Consider the following 18180-nt stretch of genomic DNA (forward strand, 5'->3'; position numbering starts at 1 on the left):
CCGCCTCCCTTGGCATCAGGTAAGTTTCCAACCGTGCATTTTGAATATTATTGATAGCTAACATGTCTACGGACGCTAGGGAAGAGACTGGAACTTGCGCGAAAAAAAACAAAAATCTTCGAATTTATTTACCCAACTTGCGGGTGCGTATTTCCTGTATTATTCTGTCATATTTGACCCGGTTAGCTGATATATTTCATCTGGTAGACTTATTCAACTTGCCTCCTGGGTATAAAGAGGTAAGCGCAAGTGCGGGGGGAAATTTCGATTTTTGATTTATTTTTGCGCGTTCCCCCAAATTTGCTAGTTTAACTACTAACTCAAGGTATTATTCTTTTCTATTCATTATACTGCTATTCTATTGCTCATATATTATAGATACCATGGCAAAACCCTCGAAATCACAGCCCGCCACCAAACCGTCCAAACCACCAAAACCTGTTCTGTCAAATGCAGAAAGGGTTGCGCGGCGTGAGAACACCACGGCGTATAAATACGCCAAGGCATCCACGCTTGCTTCTGCTGCCCCCCGCAAAGGGCCCCGCTATCACGACGCAGACAACAACAACAATGCAAACAACAACGATGCAAACAACAACAATGCAAACAACAACGATGCGGACAACGACAATGACAACGATGCGGACGACAACAATGACGACAACAACAAGGCTGGTGGATGTGATAACGGCGGTTGTGGCCGCAGCCACGGGGGTAACTGGATTGCAGACGCGACCAATCGTACGTAACTTGCCTTTTTTACGCGCATACATTCACATGCATCCAAACTAGTTCAACCTTACAAGTCAGGATGCGGAAAATATATCTATGTTGCTAACAAGGCAGGCAAATACAAAAGATACAAGATGCTTGATTGCCCGGAAGGCAGCCTGAAAGGGCTCAACGCTCTCATGGAAATGGATGGACCCAGGAATAAAGCCCTTTTTAAAGGGATCCAGGTATGTTGTCTTCATTGTCTTGTTATGCTCGCATAACCCACACTTGACCAAGAACCATGTCCGCACTGTTGTGCGGCATGTGTCTTGCAGCATCCCAGGGTGCACCTACATTAAGCTCACCAATGAACAGCAAGGATCCATCAACGCCCAGGTGAGTGCGCAATTCACTTCCCAATATTTGAAATCTAATTTGTCCATTTGTCCAGGTTTACAAGGCATACCCAATTATGCGGCGGTACCGTGACAACTGGGCGGTGAAGGAGTTGACAATCCGCGCACTTACACATCAACGCGACCATCAAGCGCGAATCAAAAAGGCCGGCGGACAAGTTGCCTGGTGCAACAAACTCAAGGCACAACGCAAAGTAAGTATTTTTAATTAAATGTCTATTGTTGATATTGATTAGGACAATTCTCAGGCAAAGAGAGTTGGGAATGCTGGTACGACTAAGACAAAAGGCAAAGGAAAAACAGTAAGTTGCCTCCACGATTTGTCCAATCTCATAGTATGACGTGATCTAGCGATTGGAGCCCGATCCATCTAGCCCCACCTATCAAACCGACAAGGGATCTTCAAAGGCACGTGTAATCTCGTGCCGCAATCTAATTGAATTAACGATTGTGTTCAGAACCAGCCCCACCACTTGACTGTTCCTGAGGATCAGTCTGATGACAGTGATCCCGCCCCCATTGCCAATCCAACCAGACCCAGACCCAGACCCAGACCCAGACCCAGACCCAGACCCAGGGTGAGAATGTTTGGTCACGCGCGTACTACAATACATTGAACCAGCACCACACCAGCCTACCTGCATGGATGATTCTGAAGAGGAGGCAAGCAATGCTAGGCCATTGTCATTGGGGCGGACAACCAAGAATAAGGTTAGTAATATCCCTCCCCGCACAGCTTAATTTGATGTAGGACCCGTCAGACCTCAAAACGTGCTCCCAAGGCCACTTCCAATGAAGAGTCTGATGACAAGCCAACTCCGGTTGTCAAACCCCTTGGCGCAAAACAAAGGGTCAAGAATGCACTAGCGGTACGTCCCAAGTTTGATTGTCGCATTGCCTAACCCAAGATCTAGGTGCCAAACCACGCCCACAAGAAGGCTCGCACCCAACCAGTTGAAAGCTCTGAGGACGAGAGCATCAATGACCCCAAGCCTTCGTGCTCAAAGTCAAAGGGGAAGGGAGTGGTAAGTAGTATGCTTATATTCATATGGTTTTGTGTACAATACAACAACAGGCTTGCAAGCGGGTGCGCCAGGTAGCCAAAGATCTTGGCAACGATGGGGAACCAGCTCCAGACCTTGAACGTCCGGTGACAAAGCAGAAAGCTAAGGAGGCCCAAAAGGTACGTGTTCTAATTTGAATTCTCACCTTGCTCATTAGGAACGATCGCAGAGCAAGGCGCAGAAACGACTTGTTGAGGATGACAGCGAATCCGACCCAGCCCCGGCCAAATTGCGAGGAAATAAACACATACAGGTACGTCAAATGAGATAGATTATCGATTTTTATACTCATACATAGCAGGAAATTTATCCACCTATCAGCTTGACGCTTGTCTCCAGTACACCCCCTTGTCCTGCCAAAGTTGAAGAACCCGCAAGCGCAGAGGAAGAAGCTACGCAGGAATATCCATCACCTCTTGCACCCAGTACCCCAACTCCAGCTGTGGTCCCATGTCTTGGTTTGGACAGCCCTGAAGCCGGGACCCGCAAACATTGCACTGGACCCGACAGCGACGAGGACACCCCGGTGCTTAAGCCCGCCCAGAAGAGAGCTCAGCCCAGCGCCTTACCAGCGCCTTCTCCCCCTGCCATCACCTACGACGAATCAGTTGATGCAGGGAAGAAGCGCAAGACTCCACCCGACGAGCCTACCGCCGCCCAGGCCAAGCGCAAGGGCGCGAACACTCAAAAAGAACAGCCAGCTAAGAAGGGTCAAACAACCGCAACCTTGGCGGGGGCGGATGAGGAGATGGTCGGACCCAGCGCAGCCGCTGACTCTCAGGCAGCGCCGAAGGGTAAACGGGGGCGAAAGGCAAAACAAGAGTTGATTGATGCTACAGACGCATTGCTCGGGTGAGTTTTTCTTTTCGTTTTTTCTTCACTTTTCACATCACTTATAACTGCCTTGCTAGGGATCCAACCCCACCCGCTCCCGGAAGAAAGACCCGACAAGTTACCAGAGCCAACAAGCGCTGAACTACGCACACGACTTGGCTCCGAATTTCCCCCTCGTTTCGATTCCCTCGCCTCGTCTATCCTCTCATCTTTGCTTTCGTTTCTGCTCTTTCAGACTCCCTTTAACGCTTTTTATTTGCTTCTAATTCTTTTGTTCGCTTTGCCTGTGTTTCTCCGCTGTCCGTGCTGTATCATCTCATCTCTGTCGGACTTGCACCCTCCATTTAACTTAAACGCCTCGGACATTCTTCTTTTCGGACGATTTCAGCCTTTTCTTTCGATCTTCTCCTTCGGAAGTTCTGGGGCCAGCTCCCGGGACACCCGGAGTTTAGGCCCGGACCGCGTATTTTTATCATATCTTTTCGTGGCAATTTTCGCAGTTAGCATGCGGAAGTTCCAGCGGTAAACCCCGGATCTTCCGGGGCTCGGCCACGGTTTCAAGTTTTATGTCGTATTTCAAGTTCGGAAGTTCCGGCAGTGGGCCGCGGGACACTCGGCGTTTAGGTGCGGAACAGAAAGTTGTCCCGGGGCTGTATCGTGTATTATATGCGGAACGACCGCGAAAATATATATTGTAATGTGAAACTGTAACGTAGGATGACCACGGAATAACCGTGGCTAAGAAGCGTAACAGAGTAATCCAATGATAAAAATGTCCGCTGTGAAACCCCGGAAATGGTCACGATTCCGAAGGTTCGGAACAATATGAACTGGTCCGCGGCCAGAGCCTGGAACTTCCGCACCGTAGCCTCGTTACCTCCCGCAGGCAAAGTCCGGAATATTACCCCCGGAAGTTCCGCACTCTAGGGGGGCACAGTGGTCGTATCATTCAAATCCAGTATTGAGACCAGTTACCCGTGAATATCATTTGGGTTATACTCTCAACCGAAGAAATTTACGGTTGCTCACTATCAAAAACAATATCCTTGATGCTCGAATCCGGAGGCCTTGGCAGGTGTAGAACTGGTGTATGCTCTGAGTTTCAATATTACCAATACACTTCAAGTTAGTGATCTGTTCTGGAGCCTTCAACTAACTTGGACCAGGCTCCCAGGGCTCATTAAGATGGGAAAGGTAAATCGATTGGCCTGGTCCAGTTGGATACGGCTTGCCTTGTGCAATAATATACATCATGATATGGCTGGAGATTGGCTGACAACAGTGATCGTACAAGATGCCAGATTGTTCTGAAGCAAATTAGCGAGGTCCAAACTATGTCTTATTTCTGATATTCACAGTTTCTAGTTCGAAAAAAAGGGATGCATATAAGCAATTAGATCGGGTACGACGCATACTTATACCAGTAATATCATCTAGATGACGTCTTGCTTGTAGTTATATCCAATTGAGTCTGATAGAAGGTAAACACGATCCTATCTCTGAGCAACAGGATAGCCAGAATGAATGCAGAGTTCCAAAGCAAGTAGTGGTATTGAGTCAACTAACTACACGGATTGACACAGTCAGCAGGTACAGTCGACTAACATAACGGTATAAGATGCTACACCCAGGTAGTACAGAAGGAAAAGCGGGGATGTTGAAATACAGGATTAAACACATACTACGAATTTTCAACGAAACAACTAGGCTCAAGCTTGGGTACAGTGTTTTGTATCATCGTTAGACTTGTGCCATCCCCTGGGGGTGGTGTTGAGCGGGTTGGTTATACTGTGGTTGTTGGTAGTGGCTCGGTTGGTCCTGAACAACCTTGCCCACGTGGTTTGAGGTCGCGCTAGTGGAGCCACTGCCAGAAACAGCGGCGCTAAGATCGCTGATCTCCATGGTCCAGACGCTCTGGCCTTTATTCATCCCCTTGATGGCGAGGGCGATGACCAATACGATATAAGCAAACACTGGATGACCGAATGGTGAGTGACGCGAAGGCAACCGCCTTACACGGAGGGTACGTACATATGAGCCAGTTCAACCAAGAAAACGCCTGGATCGCCTGGTACTGACGACAAATGCTTTCTGCTCCAGCTGGTATAGCATGAGCATTGGATTGTACGAATCAAATATAGTTAGTGCTTACTGTTAGAGACGAGGTCACAATTCAAGGTCATCCCTGCGCTGAGGCTGGTCGTATATGCGGCCGATGCTATGATTGTGTCACGGTAAGTATTCGAACACATTATCGTAGTGGATTGAGATGCGCGTACCCAGCCACAGAACCCAGAGGAAGCCACAGATACCCAACTCGATCGCGACCCAGGACAGGAACGAACCCCGGCGGAATGTACTAACTAGCAGACTAGATAAAGGTCTCAGCTCCAGATGGCGAGTCTAGTAAACACTGAACATACGCAGGAAACATGAACGCCCAGGTAATGACTGAAACGGCTAGTGAAAATGAAGCGGGTGTTCCGAGGCCAGTGCCAGCACCTGCGCAGAACCTCAGAACGGTGCTGTCTTATCGCTGAGTAAAAGGTACCTTGAAATAGGCCAACCCAGTACCCGGATATACCCAGCACAATAAGAGAAAACACGAGCACAGTCGCTAGGGATTTTAGATTATTAGATTGTGGTGCTAAGGAGTTAATTGTAAATTACTGAGGCCTACCGTAGGACGCAAGACGGACAGTATCGAAAAGTGGCATTGAACGAATGAGGGTGGTTGAAGTTTTTGGGGATACTGTGTGCAGGCCAAGCTTTATCAATATACGCGCTCGACTGTTCCTGGGTATAACATGACGGCGTCAACGAGAACCAAGGGCGAATTGCCACTACCTGCTTGACTCGGCGCGTCACGAGAACGTTCTGAATAAGCCTGTGCAGTCTGGTTGACGACCGACCCTTCCGACAATCGAGGTTCACATCATTAGGGCTGTGAAAAGAAGCACAATAGGGGGTTGGTATGTGCAAAAATGTTTAATAGCGGCATTTCGGGTGCTTTGAATGCAGATCTCACCGTGGGACAAGAGTTTGTCGAGGTATGGCACCAGCGTAGTATCGCTATTACGTTCACACAACAAACAATATACATCCCACCTGTATAATTTAGGCTGTCTCTCAAGATCAACTGCTCGTAAATGACCGACTATTGTTCAGGTTATATTTTAAAATAGGAAGATCACCATTGTGAGAATCCGTGGGTTGATTATTTGCCGTCGATAACGGTAATCTTAATGTTCAGCACACCCCTTAAGTTTGTTTGGCGTAGGTTCCGGGTTTCAACATAGTCACTACGACTCAGGCGCCTAATTGTCAAGCGAGCAACCATAGTCCAATGTCTCTCGTGTACTATGGCACACTAGTGGCCGAGCCATCCGGGGTCGCGACAGTTCGATTCTCTACCCCTGTAGTTCTTCAGACAATACGAATAATCCCAACTGGTATACCCGCTTTCAAAAATGTCGAGAACTGTGTTGGGTAGGTTTGTTGTCTTTATTCGTGGGCACCACGGACTTATTACCCAATTCAGAGAAACCACTCCCCCTCAATTCGCTCTCAAGATATATTCGAATGCTTTAATGCTGCCCACCGATGCCGAGCCCAAGCCAAAGGCGTCGAACACGCTCCTTTCTACACAGCTCGACTATGTAGATGAAATGCTGGATTGGGACTTTGCAGTTTCACCACCGGTATGTTGGTGATCTGTCCTGGAGCCTCTAACTAACTAGCTGGAACCAGGCGTCCAGCCGCTTGATGATATTTCAGGGCTCGTTCAAGAAGTTGACCATTGCAATCTACGGTCAACCAAGTGACGCCCAAGAGGAACCAGCAGCGGAGGTATCCTCCACGACATATCCAGCAATCGAATATCGGGCTCTCCCACCTCCGATTGACATTGCCAACCTATCTGACTCCTCACAAACCGCGAAGACCTTACTGAAAGCAAACTCGGCAAATCCACCTCTTCGGCACGTTTTTCACTCTTTGCTCTGCTACGTCACTACTCCTGAAGGACCTTTTGATGAATGGGATGAGAGTAGCGGAAATCCGTTGGAACGTTTGCTACAGAGCGATGTCATTGATGCAATTGAGCTTATGCAAGAGGCGATTCAAGCATTGAGAAAGCCCCTCCCCGAGATAGAGGAAGATACTGCCACTCAATTTATTTCGCTGGTGAACGAGTCCTTGGGTGAGTGAAATCAACAACCTTCGAGGTAAGTGGTGACTGACGTAGTTTTACCAGGCGAAAACGTGAGTAACGCTAGTATTGTCCAAGAATAGCGACGTATGTGCTTTATTAGCCGGACCTTCAAACATGCAAGCTACTTTTCGAGATCCTAGGATACGCTTCGTTACAAAGCGACTCTCTTGTTACAGCTGTTCTGGTACGTGAATTAGGAGATTTACCTGAGCCAACCTATTTACAACGATACCCAGTACGGCATTTCAACCGTGACTTACCTTGCAGACCCACGACTTCTGGAAGACGACGACGTGCCTAAACATATCGAACGATGGATATCGCACCCGTTGGTCGCAAGGTATCTTAACGAACCCGATATACAAGAGTACATGGTAGCAGGACGTGACCAGATAACTTCAAGCGAAAACATGGCTCGATGGGAACAAATACAGTCCGCTATTACTTCCTGGGGAGACTTTCATCTGGCTTTTGACGAATACGACGAATCATTGCCAGAGAGGATCCCCCGAGTCGCTCGATGGTTGCGTCGCTCCTTTTCTGAAAGACACTTTGGGCCCACTATGCTTTGGCGGCTCTGGAATCAGCCGAACATATCCGACTTTTCGTCCGACGAGCCAGCTTTCCGTGACTACAATAATCTATTACTAGGCACACAAGGCCCTTGGAATGATGCGACAACTTTGCTCGGGAGCTTCCGTGCTACGTTGAAAACGTACGTAGGAATAGCCGGTGTACTATCCATTGTTTGGTGGAGTCGGTTTCCCCCCGATGCGATCGCTTGCCAAGCAATTTCTATTTTAAAGCTATGGTCAGAGTCTCGAGGGATCCGTGAGGTACGTGCTAGGTTGGGCAATAAAGCTCTTAGTACTTACGCACTATATAGATAGTTCATTCCCTCGTACTCATGCCAATTTTTCATGAAGCATTATCCGAGCTCTCTGTTGATGTACCCCTTCATAAGTCGGGCCTATATGCTCAACAGTTACTCGAATCGCTTAGCGTCTCTATTGAAGAGGTAGAGGAGCATACTCCAGAAGTGGTCCCAGCTACCCCAGAGCCCCCGCAATTATCTGGACATCTTGAGGTCATGGCAGCAGTTCTCAAACAGCCACAATTGGACGATATTGCCGTGAAGCGCGTCAGCCTTGCCAGTCAGCGCATTCTTCATCAAATCAAAGAGTTACCAGAAGAACCGTGGACTATCTTTGACGAATCTCATCAATCGACTTCAGAGTCATTCACACTCACACAAATAGAAGTGCTCCGAAGGCTCAAGGCTTATATGGATTCACTAAAGGAGCGATTCACCGACACAGACTCGTTACCCGTGATTTCTAGCTTGTTGATAGCATTCAGTAATATTCTTGAGACGGTTTCACTTTTGCTCCCTTACGCCAATATACCGGCGCCCACCGCCAGATCCTTGATTCATTCTGCTTCTGCCATGTTTATCTCCTCTGAAATCATCCTGTCGCGAAACCGAAGGCAGACTCAGATAACCGAACCATCCCACTTCTTGCGGCAAACATGTGTCCAACTTTTCCGTACATTGGTTGAACTGGATGATTCGGAATCTGGGTTCCAATACCCGGTTGCAGACCAGGTGTTACCAACGATACTCGCTGCATGGATAGAGTTCGATGTAACGGACACAATGCACATCGCCGTATCTCAGACGGCCGTTCTCCTCGATCTTGTGATCCCCCAATTATCTCAAGACGACGACCGAAGCGATGCACAGAGCTATTGGCTTCAGCAGGTGGTACGCAACCTGCCGCGGTTCGACCGGTTATTATCGGTTCTTCCGGTTCGACATTGGGTCACCTTGGTCTCGCGGTTGGTCTCCCTCGACGGAGTAGACACAAACATCGGTCTCAGCTCATGGTTCGCATTAAACGAACTACAATCCCTAAGGGCCCTTGTTTCACGGATCACCTTGGATGCTGCGCCAGGCAAACTCGCCGTTATGCTCCGTGTGGCAGATAGATCTATTGGCCTTCTTGTTGCCCTCTTTAGGGACATTCTACAAGACAACACCATCGAGACAGTTGTACGAGATATCCAAACAATAGCTAGCCTTACCCATTGTCTCGAAATCATAGTCGATAACCATGCAACCTCGCTTGCGACAGCTGAATTAGCGGCGCTGCTCGCGCCATACGCGATCCTTGACGACCCACGAGCATTGAGACGCCTGTTGGCCACGGCTTTGCTACGAGGCTCCCGTGTGGCACCGTCCCCATACCCGCTCTGGCTGGCCATTCCTCAACTCCTAGTTCCTCACCGAATGTTTGCAACACGAGACATGGATCTTGAGGTCTTTGGAACAGACATTGGGCTCGCGTTGGCGAATTTGTGCGCCCAATGGACCGAGAACGAACAGCAAGGAGCTGAAATCTGGGAAGGTGTGGTGCGAATCTTGGAATGGTTGACTGAACTCGACGATATCGCGTCAGTCCGCTTGCACGGTCTCGACCCCTCGACCCTCGAAATCCTCCGATCGCTCGTCGAAAAATACGTCCCGTCCCGGATAAGTGCATTCGACCTTGCGTATGGCCTTGTTACGTTTTCGGCAGACGTACCAGAAGACATTGCCGTAGCTACATCTCTCATACCCAACAATTCAAATCTCCAAACGACGACCTCGGACATCCGAAACGCACTGAGCCGCTCACGAGCCGAAACCAGTCGAGAAACGACCCCTCAGCCGGGTATGAGCCACATCGAACTTTTGGCTCTCGCAAGCATTTCGCCGCGGGCCCCAACATCGCCCATATCGCCCAACGCGCCTCTGAGTCTAACTAAAATGTACTCGCAAAACGAGTTTAGGTCTGTATGACGTTTTACCCCCCAGATCCTTACTTTACCCCTAATATTTTTTACGTATTGTATGTTTTTTTGTCTCTTGTTGGACTTTTTTGGTTGTTCGTAGGATGCTTAGGCAGTCGCCATCTGCTCGATTGAATACAAGTCGGCCACCAAGCCAGCACGTCGACGATTGGCAACCAGACGACGCAGAATGACCAAATAAGAACGGAACAAACCGTTCGACCGAATCGAACGAAATGAAATTGAGTAGGTTGGCGAGACATACAATGGTAAACATGAGGGAAGGGAAGTTGCGGGACCGAGGAGCCGAGAACCAGGACTCAAAACGAAGATCAGGGTACGAGAAGTACATAGAGTGGTGCAGGAGGACAAGGGCAGTCATGTGTTGTACAACAGCAGAGAAGTCAAGTAAGATAGAACGGGACAATTGTAAACCAAAACCAAGAGTCTATGTGTCTATGATGAAATGTATCGATAACTTTTTTGTCTTTAGAAACGTTCGTCATCGGTTCGTGCGTATAAAGACTCGGGGTGCCTGAAATAGTGACCATACTCGGATTGAGATGTCGTAGGCGACAGAGGAACCTGAGATCCCTGCTCGGACGGGTCTTCTTTCTTCTTTCCGACCCGATACACACGTTTTCGTCGCGCCTTAACAGGGACCCTCTCCGCGTGTGGCGTCGCGCTCACGCTTCCGCCTGGTCTTCTTGGAACGCTACGAACGGTCACGCCCTGCACGCTGGGCGCAAACAACGAAAGTGTATGATTTGTCTGGCTCAATGCGCTCAGCTGGGTCACTGTCGTATTCAACCCCGGGCGCAGGACGATTTCGGGCTCAGGGTCGACAACGTTCGGGTCGTCGTTGTTGTAGTGCATGACCTCGCGCGAGTAGGTAGGGCTGACCATGGATGGGGACAATGACCGCTTTCGGTTCAGGGCCGGCTCCTCCCCACCGCTTGCTGGGAGCTCGGAAGACGGAGGGGTGGAAATGGTTCGTCCCGCAACGCTCGAGCGCGATCCTGTCGGTGCACTCGATCCAAAGTACGAAGACGCGCCCCGTCGGCGTTCATGCTGGTGCTGGTGCTGGTGCTGATGCTGAGGTTCATATCGAATATTCGAGCCCGCGCGCGAAAGAGGAGCACGGGGTGGCGGGGTGGTAGGGAGTGAAACAGATCCTGCTTGACCCAGGCCCATCTGTCTTCGTAGTGCCTCTTGGTGTCCGACCCACTGCTTCAACGGACTCTGATGATTCGAATACATCTTTCGACCACGCCCCGACTCGGACTGGAATGGTGAAAGTAGAGATTTTGCAGGTTTGGGCGGCAACGCGACCGAGCCGGTTGCTTTCGGCCGGGTGATGGTTCCTCCTCCAACGGCAGGAATGGTTTCGTACTCGTCGCCAGGCTCGTCATGGCCATCCGACAAGTCGGGCGAGTCTTCTTCCCAATACGCGCTTTCTTCTTGCACCGAGCTCGGTCGGCTAACGCTGCTCGTGCCGTCCGTAAGGTCGCCAAGCCCTCGGTTCTGAACATAGAGCTTGCTAAAGCCAGAGTACGAGCTTTTAGATGGCAGACCTTCAGGCCTGAGACCGTATGTAGGATCAAAGTGCTCTTGGTCTATATCGGAATCTGGGGTTTCGGGTGGGTCGATGGGTGAGGGAACGAGTGGAGGTAGGGACGAGGTAGTTGGCGAATTGAGGGACGAACTTGGTTGGCGACCGCGTCCACTCCCAGCCATCGAAGGTGCGACAGACAACCTGGGCCTGAGCGCCGCGAGGCCTGCAGGGGTAGGGAGTGAGTACGTCGAGAGCGCCGGTTGGAGGCCGACCGTCGGGAACCGGAGCGGACGTTCGGAAGCTCGGGGGGACGTCGGCTCGTGCTCGGCCACAGATGGCAAGCTCGAGATCGGCCCCCTTGGTTTCTGGGCATACGGAGTCTCGACTTTAGCTCTGCCGGCCAACCAGCGTTGGCTTAATCGATGGATAATCCCGGGCAAGTCTTCTCGAAACATTTCCCGCAACTGACCTTCGATCTCGCGTTGGATGTACTTTTGGATAACGGCAATCGAGTCGAATGTGCTGCTGACTTCTACATTCTGGAGCGGGTCGGTCTTGAATACGAGGGTGATGCCTTTTTGTTTTGAGACGACGAGGACAACATAGGCGTTTAGTCTGAAATGGGATAACCTCAGATGCATGGGGACCACGAGGGGCTGATGAGCTGCGAGAATGCCACGCGAAGTGCCTAGAACGCCATCGAAATCGGACTTTTTGTTGTTGAGTGGATTAGCCTGGAGCGGGTCAAGGTTATGATGTAAGTGGGGCACCAAACGCAACGAGGCCTGGGCAAAACTACTATACCTGGACTTTGGTCCTCAACACAATATGGGCGTCTCCGGCATAGCTAAGTCTGAAAATTCCACGAAACTGGTCCACCGTCAGGTCGCCGATATCCCGTATCTCGAGTTCCGGGGGCTGGGGATTGGCAGTGTGAGTTGAAAAATGCGGCGGGCCGAGGATGAGGCGTACCCACCTGTTTGCCCATCTCGAGTTCGACAACCTCGATTCGGTCTGCTATGATAGGCGGTTTGTTGCCCTTGTTGAGAGCAGCGTCGAGCATTTGACAGGCATCGCGGTGGAAACTCTCGCTAAATCTGGGCCACTCGAACTGGAAGCTGCCACCTCATATCAGCACAGGTGCACACGACCTCGTACTCCATTGCATAAGCGTACCTCATGTTCTAGTGAGCCTGGACAAGTAGAGAGAGTGGAGGCGTGAGACAGACTGTCAACGAGTCGGTAGCAGGACGAGGGAGCTAACGAAATACAATTTAGGTCACTCGTACCCTGCACCAGTAAGCGCCGACGTCCATCACTCCCGTCCCTTTCCTTGCACCCTGACTCTCTCCATCTCTCTCTCAACAATGGACACATCCTCACGCTCATACAAAAAGGCCCTCCGACATCACCTCAAATCCCAGCAAAACAAAGCACACGAAGATAAGCCCCCGCTATCTCCGTTCAGAGCCGCGGAGAAAAAATACAAATCGAGATTCCCTCCACCGGATTTGAGCCAGGTTTTAGATTTGGGCGCTGCCAGGGAAGAGAACGTAACTGGAGAGTGGCGAGGGAATCCGAATGTGTCGGGGCTCAAGATGAAAGAGGTTGGATTAAAAGGGGGCGGAAAGGCGTACACGTTTGAGTCCATACCTGGTCGGTCCTAATCGGATGAATACGGAATAGGGGGGAGAGTGGGACTAATGCATGGCAGACCAGGCCTCGTCCTCTTGCCTTTTTTCGTTGCCCCAACCGCCCAGCGATCGCTCGTTACTCGGTGTCTCAGAGAGCACGCGCGCTCCCCCAACGAGTCCAATCTCGATGCACACTACCAAGTCCCTCGGAGCGGACTGTGGAACGCATGGGAGCGGGTTGTGGGCCAGAGAGAAAAGCTGGCGGATCCGAGTTTCGATATAGAGGTTGAAACAAAATGGAAGGACGACTTGCCCTTGGATGCGTATCATCCACCAGACACAACACGAACGCTCGTCGAAAACGAACCGGGCTCGCTCGGGGATTCTCAAGCCAAACTGGCGCCGATGCCATCTTCTACCCTCCCACCCTCCACAGTATCTCAGCTCGTCCCAAAACTCCGCTGGTCAAATATAGGCTTGAATTACCACTGGGGTACCAAGTCGTACGACTTTGAACGAGATAGGGTGCCATTTCCAGACGATATACGAGGGGTTTGTGTGGATGCCGTCCAGAGGGTAGACTGGACGGGCGTTTGGGAGGGTGTTGCAGATGGCATGGAGTGGAAGGATGGAGTGGACTGGGATATCTGGGAACGGACGTACGGTGCGTGGTTTTATCCTTTTAGTTAAAAACCGGAACTAAGTAGTGCAACCTAGAACCGGATGCGGGTATCATTAATTTTTATCAGCCTAGAGTAAGTGCCCCTTATATATGCACCCCAGCTGTCTCATAGCGTCCAGGATACACTTATGGGTCATGTCGATCGTTCCGAAATCTCGTCAACTACGCCACTAGTATCCATTTCGTACGTTCATAAATCAATCGAGAGCGCCCTCGTTGATGACTTGACATAGATTGGGCAACGCAGCAATATTCTTAATCGGAGGACTATCTCGAGACATCGAGCCCATTCCAATTTTGCTGCGCTCTGGAGATGTGGTGATTATGAGTGGCCCAGGGTGCCGACGTGCTTATCATGGTAAGTTTATAGTCTAATTTATGAACGAGAGGCGTTCCTAATATCCAATCATGATCGAATTGACGGTTTTAATCTCGACTGACCAGGCGTTCCTCGAATTCTGGAAAACTCGACTCCAGCGTACTTGACTGAGTTGGAGAACCAGGATAGAGGTGACCAATTGATATCCGAGTACATAAAAAACGCGAGGATAAACTGTAACGTTAGACAAGTATTTCCAAGTACCCAAGAGAGTACCGAGGGTGCTTGAACATTAACACGATAATAAATAAACTTTTTCAACGCCTACGTCTATGCGTCAAAGAAGCCTCCGCATTTAGTCTCGGCGCTTAAGGGATCCAAGCCGATGGGTGAATTACAACATCAACTTTGATACCTCCGCCGTGCTTGGTCTTGTATTATATCCTCTCTTCGCTTCGTTCGTTTTTTTCTTTTTAGTTTTCTTTCTTTCGGTAATAGATCTCGATGAACGGGTTTGCGAGACGGCTTGGGCTGGGAGGAAAGGATAAAGACAAGGAGCCTTTGTCTCCTATCGTGCCTACGCAGCCCGAGCCTGGACCACAGCAGCCGGTGCCTCCTCAGCAACAACCATTACCCCCTCAGCAGCAGCAACAACAGCAACAACAGTCACCAATAGTGCCTCCGATCAACCCAGCCGTGATCGATGGTAAAGCACTGACCAACGGGATACGGAGTCCGACTACACCCACAGGTGTCGACGATAGTACAATTCGACAACGGCCGCCTCGGTCATCCAGCAAGAGCTCGGCGGTGGTCTCTCCCCCTCCTCGGCCCGTAGTCAACACCAAGGCAAAGGCAAAGACCAAGTCTACGCAGCAATCCAAAGATGATTTGCTTATGAGTTTGTTGGCGAGTGAGGCAGTTATGGATAGTCGTACTTCGGAGATTTTGAGCGCCGAACAAGTCGAGGAGCTTAAAAAGGTGTGTACTTTATTAACATGTTTTGTTTATGTTTTTGTCTTTTTTTTGGAACTGAAAAAATCAATATTCGAACCTGGCTAATGATGATATGTACTACAGGAAGACGCGTTATTACAATCCCGGTTCGCCTCGTCTACCAAAAAACTCGCGCTGGAAACCAAGATGCGAGACGCGGCGCGATCTCTAACCACGCTCAACGCAACGAACAAGTCGGCATCGAAACAGACACAAGAGCAGCTCGAAGAGGCTATCCAGCGACTCGAAGCGGCCCAGGCGGACCATATGCAGATCCAAACGCGGCACGCCGAGGTCCAACGCAAGTTGCTCGAACATCGTGCTGGCGTTCTCAGCGCCGCGCTCCGCAAGACGGACGAGAGCCTTTCGGTTCCGCCAAGCAGTACGATGAGTCCGACGGATAGTTCGAGGACGAGCTTGAGTAAATTCGATGGTGCTCATTTCTTTGCTGGGCACGCCGAGTCGACTGGAGGTCCCCCGATGCCTATGCGTGCCGGTCCGTCGCCACAAGACATCCTACGCATGAAACAGGCGGAAGAGACGGCCAAGGCAGCTACTAAACGCGCAACCGAACTATCACGCGACCTTGGGCTGCTTAAACTCGAAAAGGCAGAGGCCGAGACGCGTGCAGCATTGGATATCCAACAGGCCGAGGAGCAGGTGGCTGAGCTGCGTAGTCAAATTGGGAAGCTCACTAGCAAGAGCCAGGCGTGGGAAAAGGAGAGGGAGGAGCTGCTTGAGGACGTGGCGCAGCGGGACAAGGAGATTGAGGAACTTCAAGACAAGCTCAATGCTGCCGAACGACAGGGTGGGAAAGCAGGGGGAGCATCCGCAACTGAAGTCGAGGCAGAACTTGAAGGAGCGCGTAAAGCCATCCGGGGTATCGTTCGCACACACCGAATCAACATGCAGCAATTCGCTTCGGCCGAGGGCGAGTCGGGTGTGTTTTCGGTTGCGAACATGGTAGCAGCCATCGGCTCCCACATCGAATTCCTGGATGAGACTAGAAAGGGTCTGGAAAAGGCAAAACGTGAAGCCGAGAGCGAGTCGCAGGATGCGAAGCAAGCCAAAGAAAAGATGCTCGCGCAATTGGACGAGAGTCGACAGGATACCCAGGAATCGCTGCGCCAAATAGCAACGCTAGAGCGCCAGATGATGGTCAGTCCTTTCCAAATTAACACACTTTCTGATGTTGACTTTCTCGGTGGTACCAGGAACAAACAGATCGTATTGTGGAACTTTCTCGATCGGAAAGTTCCGGTATGGCCAATATCCAAACTACGAGTGCCGAATTGAATCAGATCATGTCGGTGCTTATCGCCCTTTGGGCCATTTTACCTTCTGCAGAAGGACGGGCCGCCAAGCTCTCGAACACGCAGCAGAACCGAGACCCGCTTGCACCACACGTACTGGGCTCACCGCGCACACTTCGGCCAGCCAACGCACCTCCCCTTATCTCGGACGCGGACATCAAGAGCCTGCGCCAGCTCTACGACCCCAACGGGCCCTTCTTATCTCCCCCTCCACCCGGAAAGTTCTCTATCGACGCGTTCAACGCCAAAGTCCGTGCGCTTGTGGCCGATGACCGCGCGATCATCGAGCGGCTGATCAAATTTGCGACCACCCACGAGCTTTTGAAAACGAATGCCGAAAAGGCGCAGAAGCTCGCGCAAGAGAGTACGATCAGTCTCAAGACGTATCAGGACCAAGTGCAAACCCTCGAAGAGAGGAACAATACGATGGCTTCGAGACAGACTGCTTTGTGAGTTTCCAGAAGTGTTTTCCGTTCACCTGGACGTCTTTCGGTCAGAAGTTCGGTTGCTAATCATGGGTTTCTGGACTCGTAGGATAGAAGAATTGGAACAAATCCAAGCTGGATACGAAGAACTCTTGGAAATCAAAGCGCAGCTCGAGATCGATGCAGCTCGTCAAGCCGAAGTATGTGCTAATCTCACAGAAGCAAACAACACCCTCTCTGCGAGCGCACTTTCGCTTGCCAACGAGAGTTCCACATCTGTCGTTGCCGCCCGTGCGAAATTAGAAACCGAAGCTGCCGCGTTGAAGAAGAAGAGCGATGAACTAGAGGCCGAGTTGGATCGTGTGCGAGGGGCGGAGCAGAGTCAGAGGATCGCGCTCTTGGATGAGCTGAATGCGATGCAAACCGAGAATACCAATCTCCGTAATCAGATTAGGGCGTTGCAGTCCAAGTAATCTCGGTCCTGACGGACACATCGGCGCGAGCTCCACCTCGTCTTTTGCTGATTACCGAGTCTCGAGAGATAAACCACGTGGTGGGGGGGGGGGGTTGCGGATCGTTTCAGGGATGTGGGTGGGCTGGAGTTGACGTTTGGGGTGTATCTATGTTTTTCTGTTTTCTTCCCTCTCTGTTGGTTTGCTTCGTTTATCTCGTCGTGCACTACATTTCCCGTTGTGTCGTGTTGGTTCGTCGCAATGTACACTATATGTCACACTTGCTGTTCCTTGCAACTAATCCTGATTCCTTGATTTCGGTTGCGATATTGATGATCGACATTCCATTTGTTGTTGCATTCTGGCCGGTCGTGATATCATTTCGACCCGTCGTCAGAGCAGATTAGCATCGCCATGGTCGGATTTGGAGCCAACTGACCGTACGAACTCGGAGATACGCATTGGGGAACCCTCGCGTATCTCATGCACAAGGCCCCGATCTCGCAGCGTATGGTAATTCCCTCAGTTTCAGTCGACCATTAAGAGCCAAGTGCATGACAAGCGAGCGCCAGATCGCCCCCAATCGAAACCTGTTCTTCGATCAAAGCCACGCATGATCGCGTGGAACACTTTTGTATTTCATCTGATCCTTAATACGACACGATTTACCGAAAAAGTTTTTTTTCTAGGTTGAAGAACCTTGAGGCTCGTGAAAATAGTATAGGCATTAA

At 50.5% G+C, this 18180-nt stretch overlaps 6 protein-coding genes across 6 annotated transcripts; 4 read left to right on the plus strand and 2 right to left on the minus strand.

Annotated features, from left to right (window-relative positions):
- Positions 1 to 383: 383 nt before the first annotated feature.
- On the plus strand, positions 384 to 3169 carry RhiXN_03943 (uncharacterized protein; the record flags this gene model as incomplete). Its single annotated transcript, XM_043323760.1, has 14 exons — positions 384 to 741; positions 793 to 959; positions 1012 to 1110; positions 1166 to 1324; positions 1379 to 1432; positions 1482 to 1544; positions 1589 to 1708; positions 1764 to 1841; positions 1892 to 1999; positions 2045 to 2155; positions 2206 to 2313; positions 2364 to 2447; positions 2496 to 3046; positions 3106 to 3169. The coding sequence occupies 14 exons, from the start codon at positions 384 to 386 to the stop codon at positions 3167 to 3169; spliced, it is 2124 nt and encodes a 707-aa protein (XP_043176179.1).
- A 1599-nt stretch (positions 3170 to 4768) lies between these two features.
- RhiXN_03944 (membrane-associating domain protein) lies at positions 4769 to 5745 on the minus strand (the record flags this gene model as incomplete). Its single annotated transcript, XM_043323761.1, has 7 exons — positions 4769 to 5001; positions 5060 to 5128; positions 5181 to 5246; positions 5308 to 5399; positions 5452 to 5530; positions 5580 to 5645; positions 5709 to 5745. 7 exons carry the CDS (start codon positions 5743 to 5745, stop codon positions 4769 to 4771), a joined length of 642 nt encoding a protein of 213 aa, XP_043176180.1.
- Positions 5746 to 6374: 629 nt separating this feature from the next.
- Positions 6375 to 10083, plus strand: RhiXN_03945 (type VI Secretion system protein VasG; the record flags this gene model as incomplete). Its single annotated transcript, XM_043323762.1, has 7 exons — positions 6375 to 6517; positions 6570 to 6729; positions 6779 to 7229; positions 7284 to 7291; positions 7342 to 7425; positions 7478 to 8077; positions 8128 to 10083. 7 exons carry the CDS (start codon positions 6375 to 6377, stop codon positions 10081 to 10083), a joined length of 3402 nt encoding a protein of 1133 aa, XP_043176181.1.
- Positions 10084 to 10562: 479 nt separating this feature from the next.
- RhiXN_03946 (mitochondrial distribution and morphology protein 34) lies at positions 10563 to 12809 on the minus strand (the record flags this gene model as incomplete). Its single annotated transcript, XM_043323763.1, has 4 exons — positions 10563 to 12362; positions 12433 to 12546; positions 12605 to 12746; positions 12805 to 12809. The coding sequence occupies 4 exons, from the start codon at positions 12807 to 12809 to the stop codon at positions 10563 to 10565; spliced, it is 2061 nt and encodes a 686-aa protein (XP_043176182.1).
- A 186-nt stretch (positions 12810 to 12995) lies between these two features.
- RhiXN_03947 (2OG-Fe(II) oxygenase family protein) lies at positions 12996 to 14552 on the plus strand (the record flags this gene model as incomplete). Its single annotated transcript, XM_043323764.1, has 6 exons — positions 12996 to 13284; positions 13348 to 13926; positions 13980 to 14017; positions 14064 to 14128; positions 14178 to 14302; positions 14389 to 14552. 6 exons carry the CDS (start codon positions 12996 to 12998, stop codon positions 14550 to 14552), a joined length of 1260 nt encoding a protein of 419 aa, XP_043176183.1.
- A 215-nt stretch (positions 14553 to 14767) lies between these two features.
- RhiXN_03948 (Up-regulated during septation protein) lies at positions 14768 to 17470 on the plus strand (the record flags this gene model as incomplete). Its single annotated transcript, XM_043323765.1, has 4 exons — positions 14768 to 15244; positions 15344 to 16417; positions 16474 to 17021; positions 17107 to 17470. 4 exons carry the CDS (start codon positions 14768 to 14770, stop codon positions 17468 to 17470), a joined length of 2463 nt encoding a protein of 820 aa, XP_043176184.1.
- Positions 17471 to 18180: the final 710 nt, after the last annotated feature.

The sequence above is a fragment of the Rhizoctonia solani genome, chromosome 1 (assembly GCF_016906535.1).
Source record: "Rhizoctonia solani chromosome 1, complete sequence".
NCBI lineage: Eukaryota > Fungi > Basidiomycota > Agaricomycetes > Cantharellales > Ceratobasidiaceae > Rhizoctonia > Rhizoctonia solani.